Source organism: Talpa europaea (assembly GCF_964194135.1).
Source record: "Talpa europaea genome assembly, chromosome: 16".
Lineage (NCBI taxonomy): Eukaryota > Metazoa > Chordata > Mammalia > Eulipotyphla > Talpidae > Talpa > Talpa europaea.
This window is the reverse complement of record NC_140084.1, coordinates 23,002,508-23,027,869: the sequence shown is the minus strand read 5'-3', so window position 1 is coordinate 23,027,869 and position 25,362 is coordinate 23,002,508. Positions and strand designations below refer to the sequence as shown.

The following is a 25,362-nucleotide window of genomic DNA, read 5'->3' as shown; positions in this document are numbered from 1 at the left end:
CATTGGCCTGTACCCCAGTTCTTGTATGCATAAATAAATCATTAAAACAAACAAACAAAAAAACCCAAAGATATTCTGTTTAACACAGGAGTATACTTTTTCTTACTTTCTTGATAAATTATGGCCATTTCCCTACATGATGATTTATAGTTACAGAAAACCTTTTGTCTTATATTATTAAATACTCAAACAGGTTCCATGAATCTTAAAAAAAAACTAGAGTGTAATAATTTCAAAAAATTTTTTTGGTCAATGACTCATTTCCAGAAGCCCTGTTTCTAGGCAAATTATACATCTTTATGTGGGTAAGAACTGTCAGATGGATTATAATGCTGACATTTGGGTCTATGTAATTTCTGACAACAAAGAAATTACTACAGTTTTCTTCTTACTTATCCTGCAGTTATAGAAAACAATCAAAATAAGCATAATCTCTGAATGGGTTTAATTTTATGAAATGAAGTATGTCATAAGTGTATGATACTTTCCATGTAAAGAAAAATTATGATTAGAAAATATTCCAAATAATACAATGTTTTTTGTTGAGAAAAATAAATATTGATAATACTTAACACTCAATAATTTACTTAAAATTAGTAGCTTACCCATGGAAACTACCTAAGTACCCCCAGATAAGTGGATCAGGAGACTGTGCTATAAATACACATAATGGAATACTACTTAGCTATGAAAAAGGTGTTTGTCATTTGTGACAACATGGGTATAACTGGAAAGGATTACTGTAAGTGACATAAGTCAGAAAGAGAAAGACAAATGCCAGATAGTATCACTTATATGTGGAAAACAGAGAAACAAAGGATGGGATAAAGCCAAACCAATCATAAACCCTAGAATCTGAGTGTAGAACTGAAGCTACCAGAAGGGGAAGGATGGGAGGGTCAGAAAACAATGGAGAGGGAGCACAATGGAATAGGGAAGGAAGACTGTGAATGTTCTGGTGGAGGGTGTGGTATGGTAACAACCAACCCCTATAACTTTTAATCACAAACAACGCTGTAAACCACTATCAGATGAATAAAATAAAAAAAAAAATAAAATTAGCAGTTTGAAATGAATCATAGTTCTAAATAATAAAAGATAAAAGTAGAAAACTTACAGAAGGAAACAGATCTTTCTGCCCTTGAGTTAGGCAAAGGTTTCTTAGATATGACACTAAAAGAAAAAACTGATAAAGTGGACCTCAGAAAAGTTTAAAACTTTTGTTTTTCAAAAGACTATTAGGGAAATAAAAAGATAAATCATAAACTGGGATAAAGATTTATAAATGATATATATGATATCAGATTTGTATGTGATGAAGTCCTACAACATATAAAGATCTAGTAATTTCACTCACAGTTATAAATGAGAGAAAGTGAAACTGTGTCTAAATAAAGTATTTTAAGCAAATGTTTAAAGCAATATTATTCATAATAGCTCCAGACCAGAAGCACAATAAAATGTTCATTAAAGGGTGACAGTAAATGTTGCAAACTCAAACAATGGACTACTACTCAGTGATAAAATGAAACAAGTTACTAGCACATAATATAATATAAATGAATTTCACAAACACGATGTTAGCTGAAAGAAGTCAAAAATGTTGTACAGGGCCTCCCCGTTGGCACAGCGGTTGAGCACTGGGTTGCGAAGTTGCCCACAGCCTCTGCAACGCCGGTTCGTTCCCCGGCTGCTCCCCGGCCACCAGGGGAGGGTCCCACATGGCGCGCAGACCTCTCCTGCGGCCCGCTGCTCCCCTCAGCAGTGTACTTCGGTCCTTCTGCCTGCTCTGCTCCTCACTCTGGCTCTGGTGAATTCTCTCACCCTCCCGCGCTTCTGACTGTACCCAGTGCGTGCATAAATAAATAAATAAATAAATAAATCTTTAAAAAAAAATGTTGTATAATTGCACTTGTATAAAATTTCTAAAACAGGCAAAAGTATAGACATAAAGCTGATCAAGTGATGTCAGCAAATCACTAAAATGAGAAGTGAAAGTGGGTGTATTACTACTGCCTTTAGAGCAATAAAAGCAGTATAAGAAAACAATATGGACATTTCCAACTAACCAACTATCCTTGATAAAATGGAAAAAATCCTAGAAAAATACAAATTACTAAAAAAAAGAAAAATACAAATTACTTAAACTGTTATAAGAAGCATTAGAAACTGTCAACAGACCTATAACAAGACATTGAATCATTACAAAATCTTGCGGACTAAGGAAAGTCTAAACATGCAACTTCTTCATTGAATTCTACTAATACTTAAAGAAGAATTATACCAAATTCTCAAACTTTCCAAAAAATAAAAGAAGGAATACTTTCTCACTCATTCTATGAAGATAGCATTGCTCTCTAATATCAAAGTCAGATAAAGACATCAAAGGAAAATTATAGACCAATATGCCTTATGGTTACTTATGTAAAATTCCTCAATAAAATACTACCAAAAATAGCAGCATATTAAAATGATTATACACCATGACTAAGTGGAATTTACCCCAGTATTGCAAGGGTGACTCATCATAAGAAAATCAATTTAGGCAGATCTCCTCCCTGCTTGCCTGTGACTATGCAGGTGTCACTTTTTCTTTCGCCTTTTCCTAATAAATCTGTCCTTTTAAAATGTAAGTCAATTAAAGTAATACATTACAGTAAAAGAATGAAGGATAAATAACCCTATTACCATCTCATGTAACCGAAAAGAGGCATTTAAAAAAAATCTAACACTCTTTTTTGATAAAATCTCTCACAAAACTAGGAAAATTAGGGAACTTTCTCAACAAGACAAAAGATACTTGCTAAGTTTGAATTGTTAACTGTTTAACAATTTTAGATTTGTGGCTATTTCCTTTGGTTTATTTTTGCTGTTATTTCTACATAACACTAGCTTACCATGTAGCAACTGCACTGTGCAATATTATAATAAGGCCTGGGAAAATTTTTAGATATGTGACCAAGCCTTCTGTAGTTTATAACAAAAAGTAGTGTAATAAAATGGGTGACTATTGTGAGTATCAAAATAAGAAATTATGGTGTATTACTGTTGGTTCACTTTGAGTTAAAGAATATATATCACAGCAAAAAAAAAAAATGTATTTAAGAAAAGTCCATACTAACAAAATAGTGATGAAATACTGAAGATATTTTCTGAGTTCAGCAGTGAGGCAATGATGTCCACTTTCACCAATATTATCCAAAATTGTTCTGGAAGTTCTAGCCAGGGCAATTATATAAGAAAAGAAATAAATTATGACACCCAAATTAGAAAAGGAGAAATAAAACTATATCTAATTGCAGATGATATAATCCCAAAAGACAAAATGTAGAAGACCCACAAGAATGTATCTATCACTATATGTAGTAGATGTAATAATAAATGAATTCAGTGGCGTTAAAAGGTACAAGTTAAACACAGAAAATTTGGTTGTGCTTCTACACATTAGTGACGTATAATGAAAACTTTAAAAGTAATAATCCTTTCAATGTGTCACCAAAAGCAAAAGCAACAAAGGCAAAAATAATTGGGAATATATTAAGAATCTTCTGTAGAGCAAAGGAAATCATCAATAAAATAAAAAGTCAACCTATAGAATGAGATAAAATATTTGCAAATCATATTCAAATTCAGGGATTAATATGCAAAACATATAAAAGATTTCATACAACTCAACTGAAAAAAAAATCTAAAAATGGTCAGAGACATTTAATAGACAATTTTACAAAGAAAACACAAATGGTCAACAATTACATCAAAAAGTACTCAACATAACCAATTAACAGGGAAAAGCAAATCTAAACCACTATGAGATATCACATCACACCTGGCAGAATAAGTATCAAAAAGACAAGAAGAAAGTGTTGGCAAGGATGTGGAGAAAGGGAAACTTTACGCACTGATGGTAGGAATGTATCTTGGTAAGGCCACTAAACATAATAGAATAGTATGGAAATTCCCCCAAAATTAAAACTAGGACTGCACATGACCTAATGCTCCCACTTCTAGTTATTTATCTAAAGAAAATGAAACATTCACTTGAAAAGATAAATGCTCCTCCAATGTTCAGCGCAGTTATTATTTACAAGAGCTGACACATGGAAACAACTATCCACTAATGGATGAATAGCAAAGGAAAATTTGGTATATATACATAACATATATTTCTTTTTATGTTTTTTTAAATCAGATATACTAGTAACAGTGAATATATATAGTAATATATACATAATGAAATAATATTCAGCAACAAGAAAGAAGGACATCTTAGTATTTGTGTCAATATGGATGCACTTGAGGGCATTATGTAAAGTGAAAATAATCATACAGAGAAAGGACAACTATTGTATGATCTCATTGATCTGTGGAATCTGATATTTTTAAGTCAGTGATATAGGAATAGATTGGAGATCGTCAGAGGGTGTGGGAATAATGGGTGAAGGTGATCAACAGGTATAAACTTCCCAGTTATAGTAAGTTTTGGGAATTTAATGTTCAGCATGGTGTCTAGAGCTAACAATATTTTATTATATATTTGAATGTTGCTAAGAGTGTAATTTTACAAGCTCTCATCACACAAGAATTATTTTGTAACTGAGGATGTTAACGAAATGTGTTATCATTTTGCAATACACACACACACACACACACACATATACAGACACACACATCACATCAGTACGTTGTATACCTAAAATGAATAGAATGTTGTATGCCAATTAAAATAAAAAATTAAAAAATTCACAATATGACAATAGCATAACAGAAACATACACCAGAAGAATAGAATAGAGAGTTCAAAAATAAACATATCTAAACAATTGACAAGGGTGCCAAGTCTGGTTGCTGGGAAAGTCTCATCTATTCGATAGATGTTACTGACTTTCCACCTGCAAAAAAATCAAGTGGAGCCTGATTAACACCAAATACAAAAATTAACTCAAAATGGATCAGCCTAAGTATGAGGTAATACTACAAAACTATAACATTAAGGAAAATCTTTATATGAGTTTGGATTTGGTAATGGAGTCTTAATAAAAACAGAAGAAAAAAGATAAATCAGACTTTCTGAAAATTAAAACCTGTACATCAAAGGACATTATATAAAAGTAAAAAGACAACCTATGAATGGGAGAAAATATCTGCAGATCATATATATTTAAATTTATATCTTTAAAAATAAATATAAAGGGTTTGATACCCAGAATATATCTCCAACAATTCAACACAAAAAAATCAAACAATTTAAAACTGAGAAAAAAGCTTGAAATAGTCATTTTTCTAAAGATACAAACGGCCAATAAGCACAGGAAAATTTGCTCAACATCATTAGTCATCAGAGGAGTGCAAATGAAAACTAAAATGACATACCATTTCCCACTTACTAGAAAGGCAATAGTAATAATATAAATGTTAGCAATGATGTGGAGAAATTGAAATCTTAGTACATTACTGGTAGAAATGCAAAATGGTACAGCTGCTGTGTAAAACAGTTTTTGGTTCCTGATAAAGTTAAGTGGTTGACTGATGACACAGCAATACCACTTCTAGGTACATACTTAAAAGAATTGAAAGCAGGAACTGAAAGAGATACTTAAATGTCGATGTTCATTTCAGCATTATTCACAATAGCTAAAAGGTGAAAACAGACTCTAGTTCATTATTAACAGAGGAATGCATAATGAGTGGTTAATCAAAAAGGGAATATTTTGATACCTGTTACAACCTAGGTAGACCCTGAAAACATTATGCGAAGTGAAACACGCTAGACACAAAAGGACAAATATTGCATGATTCCACTTTTATGAGACTTCACATAGGCAAATTCATTGAGACAGCAGGTAGGCTTGAGATTATCAAAGGTTGGGGGAAAGGAGGAATTTATATAGAGTTTCTTTTTGGGGTGATTAAAAAGTTATGCAAGTAGAAAGTGGAGATGGTTGCACAACAGTGTAATTTATGCTACTGAATTGTACATTACAAATTACTAAATGGCAAATTTTTGTGATGAACATTTTAACCACAATTTAAAAAATAATAGGTTAGTAGTTGTCTGGGTTTGGGAATTATGAGTGGAGACTGACTATTTTTGGACATAAGGCAGTGTTTTGGGGTCAATCAAAATATTCCCAAATTGGGATTATGGTCAAGGTTGCATGACTCATCAGTTTGCTAAAACTCATTGAACTCTTCAGTTATAATGGGAGACTTCCATGGTATGCAAATTATACCTCAAAAATTGTTAAATATTTGAAAGTATAAGAGAAATAGGAATTAGTTGGATAAATACAGGAGGAAGGGTATTCAAGGCAAAGAGAATCCCATCTACAAAGTCCTGGAAGGGAAACAGAGAAAGAGGTATGATATATTTGGGGAATTGTAAAGTCATGGTGTAGATATGTACAGAGAGAAATCAGATCTAAAAAGCCGTGGTATGTACTGCAGTGAAGACTGCATCGCTTCACTGGACATAGAGGGTTATTTAAGGATTTTAGTATTTCAAATTTTTTTTTGTGTGCAGAAGTAGCACTACAGAGAGGAGAACTGTTTGAAGAGGTACAAGAATAGATTACCAAAGTCAGTAATCTTTCAGTAAGATAAGATAGAGATGAGTTAAAGAATTATCCTTGGGAAAGGATAGCTTTAAGTCAACTAAAGGAGATAAGATTCCATGGGATTTGATGGTTTTGAGCAGTTAAGAGGAAGAAAAGTTTAGGTGTTCAGAGAGCAGCAAGGGGGAAAGAGAAAGACTAAGGAAATTTTTTTTAAAGATTTATTTACTTATGCATACAAGAACTGGGGTACAGGCCAGAGGTGGGGGGGGTGAGGAAATTCACCAGAGACAGAGCAGGGAACAGAATAGGCAGATCGACTGAAACACACTGCTGAGGGTAGCAGCAGGGGAGTCAGGAGAGGTCTGCTGCACCATATGGGTTGCTCCCTGGCCAGGGATCGAACCGGTGCTGCAGTGGCTGCAGTGAGCTTCATAGGTTGTGTCTTAACCCCTTGTGCCACCAGGAAGGTCCCAGAAATACTTTTGCACTAGAAAATCCTTTCCTCTTCTATGATTTGAAACAAATTTTGAATAAAGAGGACATAAAACTATGGTCTAAAATATCCTATTACTATTATTATTGCACCTACATTTATTCAACAGGTACAATGTGCAAGACACTAATTCTCCTAAAATATAACTATTTTATATTTATCACAAACCAAGCTACAATCCCATATTACACATAAGGAATAGCTGGTTAGAGATATTGAATAACTTACCCAGAACTGAAATTTAAATTTAGATCTATGTGAAGCTAAAGTCCATGACAAATATTTAAAGACAAAATATACTCAGTGTTATAGGTGAGTTGTAACAGGCTTAATAGATACGTGATGGGGGCCTCCCTGGTGGCACAGGGGTTAAGACCAACCTATGAAGCTCACTGCAGCCATGGCAGCACCAGTTCTATCCCCGGCCAGGGAGCTACCCACATGGTGCAGCAGACCTCTCCTGACTTGTCCGCTGCTCCTCTCAGCAGTGTATTTTGGTCAACTGCCTGTTCTGTTCCCCACTCTGTCTCTGGTGAATCCTCTCACCCCCCACAACTCTGGCCTGTACCCCAGTTCTTTTATGTATAAATAAATCTTTTTTTTATTAGATAATAAATTTTATTGTTATATTCCCCATACAATTGCAGCCCCCCCATTCTGACCCCAATCCCTCCCCTCCCGCCCCCGCCCCCCTAAAAGTGTCTCTGGTTCATAGTTTTTTGTTGATTTTGATTTTCACTTTCTTATAGTTATTCATTTTCCTGGTCCCTTATTTAAGTTTTCTAGATTCCTGCTATGAGTGAGACCATCCGGTATTTTTCTTTTTCTTTCTGGCTTATTTCGCTGAGCATGATCCCTTCCAGCGCCATCCATGTTGCTGCAAATTGCATGTGTTTATCTTTTTTGAATGCTGAGTAATATTCCATGGTATATATGTACCACATCTTCTTGATCCAGTCATCTATTTTTGGGCATTTGGGTTGTTTCCAAAGCTTAGCTATTGTAAACAGTGCTGCTATAAACATAGGGGTGCAGGTGTTCTTTGGAATTGATGTTTCTGTGTCCTTTGGGTAAATACCTAGGAGTGGAATTGCTGGATCATATGGAAGCTCTATGTTTAGTAGGTCCAGAAATCTCCACACAGCTTTCCACAGTGGTTGGACCAGTTTGCACTCCCACCAACAGTGCAGAAGAGTTCCTTTTTCTCCACACCCTCGCCAACATTTGTTGTTGCTAGTTTTTTCAATATGTGCCATTCTCACTGGTGTAAGATGGTATCTCATGGTAGTTTTGATTTGCATTTCCCTGATGACAAGTGATGTTGAACATTTTTTCATATGCCTGTTGGCCATTTGCATTTGCTCTTCAGAGAAGTTTCTTTTTAGCTCTTCTGCCCATTTTTTGACTGGATTATTTTCTTTGTTGTTGTTGAGTCTCATCAGCTCTTTGCAGATTTTTGTGATCAGTCCTTTATCATTAGTGTTGCGTGCAAAAATGTTCTCCCAGTTGGTGGGGTTTCTCTTTGTTTTTGTTATTGTCTCTTTTGCTGTGCAGAAGCTCTTTAATTTAATGTAGTCCCAGCTGTTTATCTTTGCCTTCACTATCACTGCTTTGGGTGATGTGTCTGTAAAGATGTCTTTGATGTGCAAATCACATAGTGTTTCGCCTATATTTCCTTCTATATATTTTATGGTTTCAGGTCTTATGTCTAGTTCTTTAATCCATTTTGAGTTGATTTTTGTGTATGGTGTGAGGTAGTGGTCAAGCTTCATTCTTTTGCATGTAGCGACCCAGTTTTCCCAGCACCATTTATTGAACAAACTTTCTTTGCTCCAATGCATATTCTTTGCTCCTTTGTCAAAGATTAGTTGACCATAAATCTGTGGGTTTATTTCTGGATTTTCTATTCGATTCCATTGGTCTGTATGTCTGTTCTTGTTCCAATACCATGCAGTTTTGATGATTATGGCTTTGTAGTATAGTTTGAAGTCTGGGCGTGTGATGCCTCAATTCCCTTCCTTTTTTTTCAGGAGAGCTTTGGCTATTCGGGGTTTTTTGTGATTCCATATGAATTTCATCAATAATTGTTCTATTTCTTTGAAGAATGACATTGAAATTTTGATTGGAATAGCATTGAATCTGTATATTGCTTTTGGAAGGATGGCCATTTTAATAATGTTTATTCTTCCAATCCATGAGCAGGGGATGTCTCTCCATTTCTTTGTGTCTTCTTCTATTTCTTTTAACAGTGTTTTATAGTTTTCTTTGTATAGGTCCTTTACCTCTTTTGTTAGATTTATTCCCAAATATTTGATTTTTTTTGTTTCAATAACAAAAGGGATGGTTTTTTTGATTTCTTCTTCTTCAGATTTATTGTTTGTGTATAGGAAGGCTACTGACTTTTGCGTGTTGATTTTGTATCCTGCCACTTTACTGAACTGATTGATGAGTTGAATTAGCTTTTCTGTGGAGTTTTTGGGGTTCTCTATGTATAATATCATATCGTCTGCAAATAGTGATAGTTTGACTTCTTCTTTTCCTATTTGGATTCCTTGGATGTCTTTCTCTTGTCTTATTGCCCTGGCTAGGACTTCCAGTATTATATTGAAAAGCAGTGGTGAGAGTGGACATCCTTGTCTTGTTCCAGATCTTAATGGAATTGCTTTCAGCTTTTCACCATTGAGAATGATACTGGCTGTTGGCTTGTCATAGATGGCCTTTATGATGTTGAGGTATGTTCCTTGTATCCCAAGAATTTCAAGGGCTTTTATCATGAATGGGTGTTGCACTTTGTCGAAAGCTTTCTCAGCATCTATTGATATTATCATATGGTTTTTATATTTCTTTTTGTTGATGTGTTGGATAACATTGATTGATTTTTGGATGTTAAACCATCCTTGTGTCCCTGGAATGAATCCTACTTGGTCGTGGTGAATTATCTTATGGATACATTGTTGGATTCTGATGGCTAAAATTTTATTGAGGATTTTTGCATCAGTGTTCATTAGGGAGATTGGCCTGTAGTTTTCCTTTTTTGTGTTGTCCTTGTTCGGTTTTGGTATTAGTGTAATGTTGGCTTCATAGAACGTGTTTGGTATTGTCCCTTCCTTCTCAATTTTTTGGAAGAGTTTGTGAAGGATAGGCACTAATTCGTCTCTGAATGTTTGGTAGAATTCATTTGTAAATCCATCAGGTCCTGGGCTTTTGTTTTTGGGGAGGTTTTTGATTACCATTTCAATTTCGCTAATTGTAATTGGTCTGTTTAGGTGTTCTATTTCTTCTTTATCTAGCTTTGGGTGATTGTAGAGTTGTAGGAATTTGTCCATCTCCTCTAGATTGTTAAACTTGTTTCCATATAACTGTTCATAGTAGTTACTGATTATTCGTTTGATTTCTGCTGTGTCCGTTGTGATTTCTCCTCTTTCATTGATGATCCTGTTTATTTGTGCTTTCTCCCTTTTTTCCTTTGTGAGCCTGGCTAGGGGTTTGTCTATTTTATTGATTTTTTCAAAGCACCAGCTCTTGGTTTCATTGATCTTTTGGATTGTTTTTTTAGTTTCAATTTCATTTATTTCTGCTTTGGTTTTTATTATTTCTTTTCTTCTACTGGTTTTGGGGTTTTTTTGTTGTTCTTTTTCTAGATCTTTGAGCTTTGAGATTAGGTTGTTTCTTTGAGTTCTTTCTTGTTTCTTGATGTGAGCTTCTATTGCTATATATTTTCCTCTTATTACTGCTTTTGCTGCATCCCATACATTTAGGATATTGGTGTCCTCCTTGTCGTTCAATTCAAAAAATTTTTTAATTTCTTCTTTGATCTCCTCATTAGTCCAGTGGTCTTCCAGTAGTGTGGTTTTTAATCTCCATGAGGTAGGAAAGTTCCTTGCCTTCTTTTTATGGTTTATTTCTAGTTTGATGCCTTCATGGTCAGAAAAGATGGTTGATATGATTTCAATCTTGGTGTATCTGTTGATGTTTGTCTTGTGCCCCAGTATGTGATCGATCCTGGAGAATGATTCGTGTGCGCTTGAGAAAAATGTGTACTCCGTTTTTTTGGGGTTTAGTGTTCTATAGATGTCTGTTAAGCCCAATTGCTCTAGGTCCTTATTTAGAGCTTTGGTTTCTTTACTTATTGATCTATCCATTGTTGATAGTGGTGTGTTGAAGTCTCCCACTACGTATGTGTTTTCGCTGATATATATTTAAAAAAATATATCAGACACTTTTAATAACTTGACTTTTTAAAAAAAGTGTCATTTATGATTTACTGAATTCCTATTTTCTGCTGCCTTCAATTGTCATCATAAAATATGCCATCGTTTTAAAGCTGGCAGCTTATTTTGAAACAATTATAATAAATATGAGAATAGGAAACTCAATTGACATCCTTAATACAAGTAGATACAAACAAATCTTTCAAATGAATACAATAAAATCTGAGTAGAAAAATAAATCATTTCTATAATATGAAGCATAAACTTCTTAATTTAAAACTATGAACTAGAAGAAGATAGTGATTATTTTTTTAGTGGAAGTTTAAGAAAGGATATGTTTGAATAAATTTAGAGATATTCTGGTCTCTAATGATGTGCCACAATTTAGAAGAGAGTTTCAAAAACTAACCATAAAATAATAATATATGGCTGCAAAGCTAAACAACTGAAGTAGAGGAAAAATCAAAACCAAAGGGTGATCAAGGTTTGTTTCTAGAGAATTACCTCCCACACATATTTGGAAACCTAACAGTGGAATGACTAGACATTAATAATAACTGGACATTTATTATACTTGACAAAGAGGTACTCTGAAAAACTATCTTAATAAAGAGATATTAATGTATCTATGAATTTTGGACCATAAATATTAATGCTTAATTTTGATTTTTTCTGGAAGCCATAAGTATTGCATATGTTAGAGTTGAGATACATAGTCATATTTTTGAGATGGATAATGACTTGGGTAAATGGTCAAATAGAATAAAAGCTCTACAAATAATAAGGGGAAAAATCTGAGAATGTGCAGGGAGCAGAAGGAAAAGACTCACCACCAACATATATGGTTCTAAACAACGGAAACAGTGAATACCAGGTCACTGTTGGTGACCATCAACAAGGAGGGTCATAATTTTTTAAGAACTAATGCAGAAGAAGGGCTATGTAATGTTTAAGAACACAGCTTGCGAGGAAGAACCAAGGATCATTTTCTGGCTCTGCTATTTCCTAGCTATGTGTCCTTGGGCATTTCTTAAACACATTGAACCCTGATCACACATCTATATGATAAGGATAAGTAATATTGCTCACCTTAGAGAGGTTTGGGAGGATTAAATTTAGACTATCTTTGGTAAAAGAGTTGTTGCTAAACAATAAGCACCACCAACATTATGAAAAAGAAACATTTGGAGTATCTAAAATTCTTAGATTTTAAAATGTCACTGATTAACAAAACCTTGAAACATTCCTATGGAGTAAATTAAGAATACATGAGTTAAATGGGGTAATACCATGACAGCCTGGGGCAACTTAAGTGCACATTATGTTCATTTGCTTCTATGTTTAACGGGGAATAAAAATGAACTGATTTGCGATTGTGGGACAGAGTAGGAAAACAGGATTGCTTTGTGATTGCTTTAGAAGGGAATGGATTTCTGGATAAGGGATCAGTAGGAAAAAGGTACTTTCATCCATCCATCTATTATCTATGCACAATCCACCCATCCATCTCAGCACTCAACTATTTAATGGGTAAAGGCTAAGCACTGGTGAGTTGTTTACATACCTACATCCAGGAAGTATCTTGGTTTTTGCTTACCAATGGATAGGGCATTGACACAAAATGAAAATACAGCTTTCCATCTGAAGAAGATGGGATTGAAATGGAAACCTAAATTGTTTGAAAATGGAGCTGGATATTAAGGAGAGGGGCGAAAGTGGAATACTCAACTAATTCTCAGGCTTCCATGCTATTCTGACTGATAGTAGAGAATTGCCATTGGGTGTAACCTACCAGGAGGGAATGAATAAATTTCACTGTCTTCATTTTTTCCCAGGTTGTACATATCCCAAAGGTTTAAGAATAGGTAAGATCTTGCAATTATTACTTTCATAATACTGGGCAAATAAATAATACATAGAGAAATGCATAGCAACGTTCACAATGCAGTTTTATGGGTTGCTCCACTTGTCATAGATGCATTCTATTAATTAAGACATACTTACAGAAGGATCCCAATTAAGTTGTGAGTTATAATAGATAGAATATTAAAAAAAACCTGATAAATTACATAATAGCAATGTAATAATATAAAACAAATATATTCTACAGAATCTTTAAGTATTATAAATTTGCTATTATTCAAAGTGCTAATTATACATTCATAATATTACGTACATTAAAAGATTAAAGGAACAGTGTTGTTTTGAGAATACGGTATATCACAGGTATAGCTTTACTACAACTCTCTTATGTAGGAAGGCAAGAATCTATCCCATATAAATCTGTACATAAAACTTTTGGGATTTAGGGTCCTAGATTTTCCTTATATTTGTGTACTTTAAAGAAATGAAAACAGCCTGGTCTGTTTTAAATACTGAATATGTATAAAATCAAGAGTCTGAAGTAGCAATTTTATAATTTGTATATAAATTACCATTTCTACTCAAAAAGTATTCAAAATATTTATTGGAATCACATCTGGCATCCATGACTCAACAAGATAGATGCCTCACAGTCCTTGCTAGAAAGTAGAAACTCAGGAACTAATTACTTTTGCTATGGCAACTACTGCACTGCAGTCACCACAGTGACGTGGAATGGAAAGGAAATAATAATGAACCGGACTTACATTAGAAGAATAAGAATCTGCAATTGCTTATGTGCCACATGGCAATGTGTGCACACACAATATTTCATTTTATCAAAAATATGTAATAGTATTGTTTTTCTTTGGTAGAACAGGGGCAGGGTGGATAAGAGAGGTAAGGATTCTGGTTAGGGGGACAACTGTTTAAATCAGTTGTCTTTATATTCAAATCAGCTGCCTAAATTTGCAAGAGGACATTAAGAAGTTTTGTAAATAAAGTGTTCTGTTTAAATATGAAATAATGTGAATAATATAGATAATATATGTTGTCAGAATTCAGGCATTTGAAAAACAGAAATATAAAGAACAAAATTACAATTTATAAGGTCCCAGGATGCATCCTACTAAAATCAGTACCCATGTATTTTTGAGATTCAGAACAATTTTTAGCTTAATCACTTAACTTTAATGAATGAGTAAAAGTAATATTAGATCAGTCTTCATCATGTGAATGATATACCAACGTTTTCATGTAGGATATGGCTGAAGATACTTAAGACATCCTAAATTTGGGGTTAATTCTAAAATATTAATTAGTTAAGTCAATTAGAATATTTTTAATTTAAGTAAACTGTTCATTCAAAGTTATTCATGGACTATTTACAATGTGACTGGCACTTCCACAATGCAGAAGTCAAAAAACCACACCAATTGAGCATATTCTAGTAAGAGTACATAAATAAAACGCACAGTATGTCTGATGGTTAGCAATGATTTTTTTTTAAAGATTTATTTATTTATTTGTATAAGAGCTGGGGCACAGGCCAGAGATGCGGGGGTGAGAGGATTCACCAGAGATAGAGTGGGGAGCAGAACAGGCAGACGGACTGAAATACACTGCTGAGGGGAGCAGCGGGCGAGACAAGAGAGGTCTGCTGCGCCATGTGGGTTGCTCCCCGGCTGGCCGGGGAATCAAACTCGTGCTGCAGAGGCTGTGGATTGCTTTAAAGTGCGGTGCTTAACCCCTTGCGCCACCAGGGAGGCCCTGATGGTTATCAATGTTATGGAGAAAAATAAAGAGAGAAAGGGGTAAGGAACGTTGGGAGGAGGAGATGCAACTTCAAATAGTGTTCAGAGAAGGAATCAGGGGAAGAATAACTAATCGTTATACTAAAATATGCCAAGCAACCAGAGCAGAGCAGTTCAAATAGTTGGCACTTAAAAAAAATTATATTTTGAAGAGATTGATCAACACCTTACGCATTTTTCAGTATGAAACAGGAAGAAAAGTGAAAGAAAGAACAGATTAAAATATTTAATTGAACCAGTAAGTCTGCACCATAAAATTGAAAGGGGATCTAAGTGTATTGTAAACTCCTTGAATCAGTACTGACATGTAACCGTGCATAGTTCATATACTGAAGCATTCCATATTTGTATTTACTTAATGAATTATGACTGGCAATGATGGAGCACTAGTGGTACATTTACAAGAGAATATTGGAAATCTCAAACATTTTTCTGTTTTAAAGATGATTCCCAGTCAGAATTTAGATCCCTGTTCAGTGAAAAAATAAATAAGGTTACTTAACAAAAGAGTAGCCAATTTTTTATAAGAATAAAAGAACAAACAAAAGTTCCCTACTAAATTTCTGAATGAAAGGCAGACTTAAGTGACTCATGTAATGAGATTAATCCCAGACAGCATAATACCTAGAACTTTCCCTCTTTAAAATACACACTGGGCCTCCCTGGTGGCGGAGGTGATTGAGCACAGCACTGTGAAGTTGACCACAGACTCTGTAGTGCGAGTTCGATCCCAGCTAGCCAGGGAGATACCCACATGGCACGGCAGATCTCTCCTGTCTCGCCTGCCACTCCCCTCAGCAGTGTATTTCAGTCAGTCTGCCTGTTCTGTTTCCCACTCTGTCTCTGGTGAATCTGTTCACCCTCCTGCACATCTGGCCTTTACCCTGGTTCTTGTACTCATGTGTCACTCGGAAATTTGGATATATTCTGATCAACGCATCATTAGAAAATTTCATTGCTGTGCAAACATTCTAGAGTATGCTTACACAAACCAAGATGTTGTAGCTTACTATGCAGTTAGGCTATATGACATAGCATATTGTTCCTAGGTTACACACCTGCACATCAAGTTACTGTTGAACACTGTGGGCAAGGGTAACACAATGTAATTTGTATATCGAAACATATCTAGACAAAAAAAAAGGTGTAGTAAAAATACTGTATAAATGATAAAAATGTACACATGTATAGTGCACTTGATTAATGCACTTTCAATCCAGAAGTGCACTTGATTAATGCACTTTCAATCCAGAAGATTGAAAGTTAATCTGGATTGAAAGTTAATCTGAGTGATGAAGTGGTAAGGAACAAGAGGCCTGGGACATTAAGGTACACTACCATAGACTTTAAAAACACTATATACTTTTATAAAGTATTCTTTCTTTCTTCAATAATAAATTAACCTTAATTTAATTTAATTTAATGGTTTACTTAATAATTTTAAAAAATGCTTGACTTTTGTAATAACATTAGCTTAAAAACAAATGGTGGAGGGGATGAGTTTGCAAACACCAGCTCTCCCCTACAATAAATGCTGAAAGAATCAGTCCTATCTAAATTAAAGAGGTAGAGATCCACAAAAATTGAATAAGGAAATAAAGTGGTATCTGAAAACTTAAGACAAAATGGCAGTGGCAAATCCCCATATGTCAATAATCACCCTAAATGTTGATGGAACTGAACTCTCCTATCAAAAGGCACATGGTGGCCAGTTGGAAGAGAAATAAAAAACAAAATGCAATGTTCTTTGTCTTCAAGATACCCATCTAAGCTCAAAGATAAATACGGTCTCAAAGTCAATGGTGGGAAAACTCCTCCAAGCAAATGGGACCCCCCAAAAGGCAGGGCTAGCCATATTGATATCAGATAAAATAGACTTCCAGATAAAAATTGTTAACAAAAGAAAGGGATGGACATTATATAATAATTAAGGGACAATTAAATGAGTATATAATACTCACCAACATATATGTACCAAAGAAGTATCAAAATATAGAAAAGAATTAAAAAATCTAAAAACAGACAATTGGCATAAAGCAATAGTCAATAGGGCACTTCAACCATCTTCTGACATCAATGTGAGATCACCAGACAGAAAATCAATAAAGAAACAATAGACTTTAAATGAGGCATTGGACTAGACGGGTGTACTAATATTTATTTACTTATTTTCTTTTCTGTGTGTAGAACTAGGGTACAGGTCAGAGGTGTGTGGGGTGGGAGTGAGAGGATTCACCAGAGACAGAGTGGGGAGCAGAGCAGGTAGATTTTACTAAAATACACAGCTGAGGTGAGCAGCGGGAGAGAGGCACATGTTGAAAGATATGTTATTATTCTTCAAATAGTACTTCTCTATTTTACTGGCATAGCAATTCAGGAGAACATCTTCAAAGAAGAGCTGGGTTATCCAAGACTTCTTACTAGTCCTATAGTACACTGGCAGTTTGTGCTTATTGATATACTTCAAGGTTTTGGGCTTCTCACTGTGCCAGGTCACAAAGGGTTTTAATTTGTAGCCTATAACATTGCCCTCCAGCCCCAAACAAGACTGTTAGCCTGTCCTTAAAAGTCTGGAAATCTGGCACTAAGTTGGCCTCCTATGGATGAAAATGTTTTCGGCTATATTTCTAGAATAAGGAGATTTCATCCACATTGAAAGTTTGCTCGGGAAAGTAATTTTCTCCATAACCAGAATTTTCAAAATTTTTTCAGTTGCCTTTGAATCAGCACTCACAAACTCATGTTTGCATTACATTGCAAATAAAATTTTCTTGAATTGGTTAAACCACCCAGTGCCAACAGTAAGCTGAACACTGTAGCAGGGGTCCAGCCTTCTTTCCATTTTTTTTTTTTTTTTTTGCTTTGGTCATGATTATCATTGTGCTGACAGGGATATGTTCTGTGTTTCTTCTTTAATTCAGGTCAGTAGAAGTTTCCCTATATAAGTTTCCCCATTTTGTTAGTCTCACTGCTTTCAAGGAGACAGATCCTTCAACATCCATCACTTTGTTCTTATTCTGTAAGACTGCAGCCATGGTGGAATGGGACATGCCTGACTGATGAGCAATAACCATTACAGATTTTCCACTTTTATGGTCCTTAATCACTTTTAATTTAATTTCTAGGTCAATCCCTCATCATGTCTTCTTACTGACAACATTAGCAGTGGGTTTTGTATGGGTAGGGGCTATGATGAACAAAACAACACAAAGTTAAATCAATCACAAGGAAAAATTATGCTGTCAACAGATGCGGTAAACACAAGATGTATGAAGCTCCTGCTGGTATAAATGATGTCACTAGGCAACAGGAATACTGGAATCCATTGGGACATATATGACGCATATGCAGTCCCTTTTGCTGACCAAAACGTCATTTTGTGATGCATGACTATAATCATCATCTATCTATTTAAGGCATTTGATCTAAAAAATTGCTTTGAAAAGAGAATATAAACATTCTATTATCCATTAGCACAAAGGCTGAATATATAATTTAAATTTCCATATGTGGCTCATTTGCTTCACTTTTATTTCCAGATCAAACACTAACAAGAAATGATTTTATTATATCAGATTATTGTCAGATACAGCTAATTTTAGAATAAGAGGAAGTATAACCACTATGTTATTTCAAAATAAGCATTTCAGTTCCACCTAGGCTAATTTGGAATTAAAATTTGAATTTAGACTTCATAAAAGAGCTTGACTATGAGGTTTCCCTCCCTTTCTTTTACTTTATTTATTTGGTTATTTATTTTTTATATTTAAAGAGCATGTTTATTAGGGAAAGGGATAGAAGAGTAAAAGGCACTTGCACAGACACAAGCAGGAAGGAAGAGCTGCCCCCAAACGGACAGGTTTGCTGAGAGAGGCCTGCATGGTCGCAGGCGGGAGGCCTTGAGGAGAGCAGCCTCCGCTGAGGGAGGCTGGTGAAGAGAAGCCCCTGCATGGGACAGGTCACAGGCAGGCAGGAAGGCTGCCCTCAGGAGAGAGTTGGTGAAAAGAAGCACCTGCATAGGCACAGGTGGGCAGAAGGACTGCTGCCTCTTTCACTTTAATAAACATAATTGATTATCTACTATGCTAGGCAATGGTGATACTTAACTGAGTAAGATTTCATCTCAATCATCAATGATACCATTTTTAAGGGGGTTATTCTTTTCAATGTGTTGTTAATTTTCATGAATGGCAAATTTTATAAGATTGTTTAGGAGAAATAGGCATCCCCCCGGTGGCGCAGCAGTTGAGTGCTGGGCTGTGAAGCTGCCCGCAGCCTCTGCAGCGCCGGTTCTATCCCTGGCCGCTGGTGAGGGTCCCACATGACGCACAGACCTCTCCTGCCACCCACTGTTCCCCTCAGCAGAGTATTTCTGTCAGTCTGCCTGTTCTGTTCCCCGCTCTGGCTCTGGTGAATCCTCTCACCCTCCAGCGCTTCTGACTGTACCCAGTGCTTGTATAAATAAATAAATAAATCTTAAAAAAAAAAAAAAAAGATTGTTGAGGAGAACTGACTGACAATTCACTCTTATCCAACATGTTGGTATTCTTGCTTTTCTTAAAGAATAAGATGTGATATCTTATGATGATCTGATACCTAAGAGTCAGCATCAGATTTGGAGATACAAACTTATGTATTACAAGATTTAAAATATGATTCAATCTCTAAAAATTGCTGATATCCCATAAGGTTTCTTTTGTCCCTTCAGTTTTGTAGCTTTTCATTGATTTCTATTATATCTGTCATTACATACAAAATTAATATGTTTTCTCTAAGTCTGGCTGCATGTAATTTTTTTAAAGATTTATTTATCCATGCATACAAGAATTGGGGTACAGGCCAGAGGTGCGGGTGGGTGAGAGGATTCACGAGACAAAGCAGGGAACAGAACAGGCAGACTGACTAAGATACACTGCTGAGGGGCGCAGCAGGCAAGACAGTAGAGGTCTGCTGCACCATGTGGGTAGCTCCCTGGCAGGCTAGGGATTGAACCCATGCTGCAGAGGCTGCAGACAGCTTCACAGTGCAGTGTTTAACCCCTTGTGCCACCAGGGAGGCCTGCATGTAATTTTCTTGATTAAAAAAAAATGTACATTATTTTTCTTGTCCTTTTGTTCTATGTAACCTAATAAAGAGAAAACTTTTATCTGTAGAAATTGTGGAATTTGATATTCTGAGCCTATCTAGAAAAAGCCAACTCTAACATATAGTTTTAAAGGGTGATATAGTATGGTAACATACAAAACACATTTTCTAGAAGTTGACTAACTGTTAGAGAGAAATTTATTGGTTATGCATCTGCCAACCATGAGGTCAAGGCTCAGCATCTCATCTGACACCAGTAACATCCACTATATATTAGCTGATTCCTATGGCCTAGGAGCTCTGTAAGCAGTACCTTTTTGGCCACTGCTAAACTATAAACTCAAAGGCCTTTTCTTGCCCATCCTCTTGTATAATATTTTAACATCTGCCAATAGTTTGTCACAAGCTTTTGTCACTCCTTGTCTTTCTTCCTATCTACTCTAGTTACACACTCTTCCTTGGAGAGCCCACTGAGGTCTTGACCTCTCAACTCCTAGAGGACTTTCATAGTTACTCTGGTTTTATTCCTGAACTTTTTGTTTTAAATGTTCTGGCTTTGTTATCTTACTAGCATAATTAATGGATGATTCTGAAGTATCTTAAGATCCAAACCAGTTTTCTCTGCATAGTAAATATTTCCATGAAGGATGGCAGTAGAGGATAAATGATTCTTTTAGTTATTCAGGAGCATTTTTTTGTTTTTTTACTCTGTCTAATAAGATAGTAATCACTAAATTTACTGATTCTTTCTTTGTTATATTTCTCACACCTCTCTCCAATTATTGATGTAGCTAGTTCAGGTTTTTACCACCTCATGTCCTGACCTCATGTCTTCCGACTGGTTTCCATTCCTAGAAAGTCCAATACTTTAAATCTGTTTAAATTTGCCTCCTTTTGATGCAAAAGTCTCAGATTCCAGTAACCTTCACCTAAATTTCCTAATTTATTTCCCTAATTTTCCCCTAAATTTTTGTTCCATACTGAGTGAGCATATCCCACCACACTAGATTTTGTTCAACTTTATTTTGTGAAGTTAATTTTTAAAAATATTAACAAGGAGCTGTTCAATATTGCTCTATTACTTCCCACTACATTCACAGGAATTCAGTGTATTCATAGCCCATTTTTATGTTTTTACATTTTAATGAAACTGTCTATTCAAACCAAACTGGCCTATTCACTAGTCACTAACCATATCCTGCTTTCTTACCTGCATATTTTTATCCAAACTTTTGAGTTGTTTCAAAGTTCATTCCAAATTGCCACTTCTTCAATGAAGCTTTCTAGCCTCTCTTTTAAAGACTTTGACTGCACCTTGTCTATGGCATTACTATTTAACAAGGAAATACAGTCTGGTTTCTCTTACATTGTGACAATTACATATTTCTTATTCTTGTATTTTTTTTACATATTTGTTTTTGTCTTCCCAATATGACTGTAAATTTCTAAAAAGCAAGGGCCTTACCTTAAAAATCTCTGCTTTCTTACATGGTAATTAGTCCCACGTTTTAAGCACAAAAGAGGTCTAAGTGTTGCATTTTATTTGTAGGAGTTAAAGACCACGTGAAAGTACATGACATTTAATGAAGTTTTTTATGCAACTCAAGAGGACAGAATCAATTATATATATGGACTAAGAAGTACTGAGACCAAAAAAACCCAACAATGCTTAAAAACTACTTTGGTTTCTTTCTTGTCATTGTTGACTATTACTCTTGCATAATTTACTTTTTTTCATTATTAAATATGTCAAACTACTCTAACTACAAAACAGAAATTTGGAAAAGAGGGAATAACCTATTGTCCTATTTTAACACAACCAATGTTATCATTTTGACTTATTTCTTTCTAGCTTGCTTTATTTTTGGATGAACATACTGTACATCATATAGTTCTGTTCTCTTAACAAAAATCTTCATAATCTTCATTTTTATTGGCTGTATACCATTCCATGAAGTTTTATTTAGCTGGTTTTGGGGGAAGTTTTCTATATCTTATAAAGGAAATAAATACATTATAAGCAATTTGAATAATTACTTCCACTCTTTATTTGCTATTGGTTCCTGATTTGTTTAATTTATAGCCTATAGTTTCCCCCCTTTTTATATAACAGTATAGACAAAGCTTAAAGTAAATTTTTTTGGTATCTATTAAAAATACTTTATGTTAGTAGTTAAAAACTTAATCATAGCTGTAAAAAATGTTTTTTATTCCTAGTCAACTTAAGTAAACTAGAAGTCATTTAAACTTTCCTCTTTGGTACAAAAGTCTCCCTGTGATCTACATCATTTATTCAAACATGCACTTTTTTTAAAGCAAATGAATGGCAAATCTCTGATATTATATTGACTTCTTGGTTATCACTCACTTCCCTTGATTTGGCACAAAGAGAATGGGAGAGTTGAGAATGCAGGGCAGAATGCAATTATTGGATCTATTCAAATGTAAAGGAAAGACATTATATTGTATAGATTAGTATTCAAAAACTTATTCAAAGGCCTCCCCTGGTGGCTCAGCAGTTGAGCACTGGGTTGCTAAGCTGCCAGTGCTGCTTTGATCCCCAGCTGCCTTTGAGGATCCCATATGGCTTGACAGACCTCTCATGCTGTGCCCGCTGCTCCCCTCAGTAGTGTATTACGTGGGTCTGCTTGTTCTGTTACCTGCTCTGGCTCTGGTGAATTCTCTCACCCTCCCGCACATCTGACTGTACCCAGTGCTTGTATAAATAAATAAATAAAAAATCTTTAAAAAAAAAAAACTTATTCAATGATATCTGCTTTATGGATTCATAGTAGTCTTGTTTTTTGATAGCATCAAACTAAAAATACATGAAATTTTATTTAAAGTTTACAACTACACAAAAAGTTTACTGATATACAAATTAAATTTATTAAATGGAAGGCAAAAATAAAGTTTTGTTTTTTAATTCACTATTTTCTACATTTTACATATTAAAAAATACTGACATTTTAATATTTACATCTGTGGTTAGCAACAATAAAAAAAAGTTTTACATAAGTTTACTGAGAATTTTGTTAGGTATTTTTATTATATAAATCAATAAAATTTTATTAAAAAAACCAAAGTAGTATTCCATGTAGTAAAACTAAAATGCAATCCAAAAATAGAGAATCATGTTGAAATTTGCATCAGATAATACTACCTGTTTTGGGATTCACTTCTGTGATACTGAAGAATTGATTTAGTTAGCTGAGTGAAGAGCAGCTAAAGCAACAATATTAGCTAAGTCCGATAAAAAGACTTGATCTATACAATAATTTTATGTGCCAGACGCTGTGCATTAATCATGCTGTGGTATTCCCAATAGCTTTGCAAACTGGATATGAATGTCACCCTTATTTTATAATAAGTAAATGGAGGTTTCTGGATGTAGTATCATGTTATTTGTATTTTGAGGACAGGCTAAGGTGTTTTGTGGAAGAATAAAAAAAAATCTGGATGAGAGTAGGCTATGAACTCTTAAATGCTAGTCATCCTTTTAAACATAACACTGATAAATGATGAAAAAGAGTTAAATATTTGGAAGTTTCTAACCAACATGAACTTGATTTAATGTGTCAATCTAACAAAAATTCATATGTCTTCATGTGGCAAACTCAAAAGATGTAACTCTTCTTTGGCATTAAGATGTAAATAAAAATGGTTTTTAATTGTCAAGGTTTTGTCCCATAAGCTGGATAAACATGAAGAACTCATAGTAATTACTACTTGGTATTCTTTAGAACAGCCTCAGTATCAGTAGACTTTGTTTTGTATTTTACTTCTGCAAACAGAAGTCCTTTAAGTTTAAACTATAACTGGAACATGTTGTAAATTTCTCCTAATTATATTATGGAATTGACCACATGTTATGTAGAACACCAAAAATCGTTAGAAATCTGTAATACTGGACCTCCCTGGTGGCACAGCAGGTTGAGTGCTGCGCTGTGAAGCTGTCCGCAGCCTCTGCAGCGCGGGTTTGATTCCCGGCGGCCAGGAAGAAACCCACATGGCATGGTGGACCTCTCCTGCCTCGCTCACTTCTCCCCTCAGCAGTGTCTTTGGTCTGTCTGCCTGTTCTGCTCCCCGCTCTCTCTGGTGAATTCTCTTACCTTCCATGCATCTGACCTGTATCCCCATTCTTGTATAAATAAATAAATCTTTAAAAAAAAAAAGAATGTTTAAAAAAAATCTATAATACTTATGAAGACTTTAACATTATTTTCTGATATGGAGGATTTATATAACTAGTCAGAGAAAGGAGGAGAATTTGGAAAAATTTCAAAGGGGGAGAAAAGCAATCTTACCAAAGTCTGCAAATGCTGACTGTCCAACTATCATCATATTTTGAGGTTTTCCAAACGTAGTACTGACAGAAAAATTTCCATCCTGTTAAAGGCAGAAAATATTGAGTAAGCCAATGATAATCCATTCATTTGTAAACTGCGAAACAAAGTGTTTCAACTGAAACAGAGGAGTAAATAATTTAAGCCTTTTGTTTTTCCTTACTCAACTTCCTGTTCCACTTTTATCATAAAACAGAAGAAACCGTTGTGAAATGATGAAGATGTACATTTGGAGTGCTTTCCTTGCTGCCAATTCTAGTAGGGTATCCTTTACTAAATCATCATCATTATTTCAGACCGAATATTTTCTACTTTCAAGTACCATGGAAGGGTTGCGAATATAAAGGGGAAAAAGATTTCATTGGGGACAATTAATAAAAGGTATTCAAGTAAGGTGAGAATTATATGGATCCCTAAAGGACTAATTCATTATCAACTCAAGTTTGTGTATCAATGAGAAAGTAAGCAAAGGATTACAACAGCTGCCTTGTACTAACCACAGGTGGCAAAGCTGAACAAAAGGGGGGGAAAACACTGGGGAGCTCTCTTTCCAGTTACCATTTCAAATGGAGCAGACCACACTTGACTTACAAAAACAATGCCTGTTTCTTTATGCTATTGCCTTTCCTTTCTATAATTTTAGATTCCTAACACAAGAAATTAAACCAAAACACTGAATTTGTAACTTTGAGCATTCAGTTTTTCATAGACTTCTCTTCTTGTCAATGGTATCTCCATTCACTATTTGATGTACTGACTTTGATCCCTACATTATATATAGGATACCCATATATTTAAAGTTTTTAAATATTTTTCCTTCTTTGTTCCTCTACGGATACTGTAGTCCTGCCAGTTAATTTTTCTACGAAATCATTTCTGACATTTACAGAGAAAAGCATTTCTACTTTGAAAGCACAAAAATTCAAATACTTAAGGACCATGAATAACTAAGATTTGTCTTGTGACAGGCAATTTTCCAACCACTTTAACATTCCA

At 34.9% G+C, this 25,362-nt stretch overlaps 1 protein-coding gene across 1 annotated transcript in view; it reads right to left on the bottom strand.

Moving 5' to 3' along the window:
• ITFG1 (integrin alpha FG-GAP repeat containing 1) overlaps positions 1 to 25,362 on the bottom strand; it is a gene marked incomplete at its 3' end in the record, with an annotated part of 219,716 nt that overhangs the window by 112,093 nt on the left and 82,261 nt on the right. Inside the window, exon 8 of the mRNA XM_084257596.1 lies at positions 24,328 to 24,409. Coding sequence (XP_084113722.1) covers positions 24,328 to 24,409 — 82 coding nt within the window. The remainder of the gene's footprint in view (positions 1 to 24,327; positions 24,410 to 25,362) is intronic.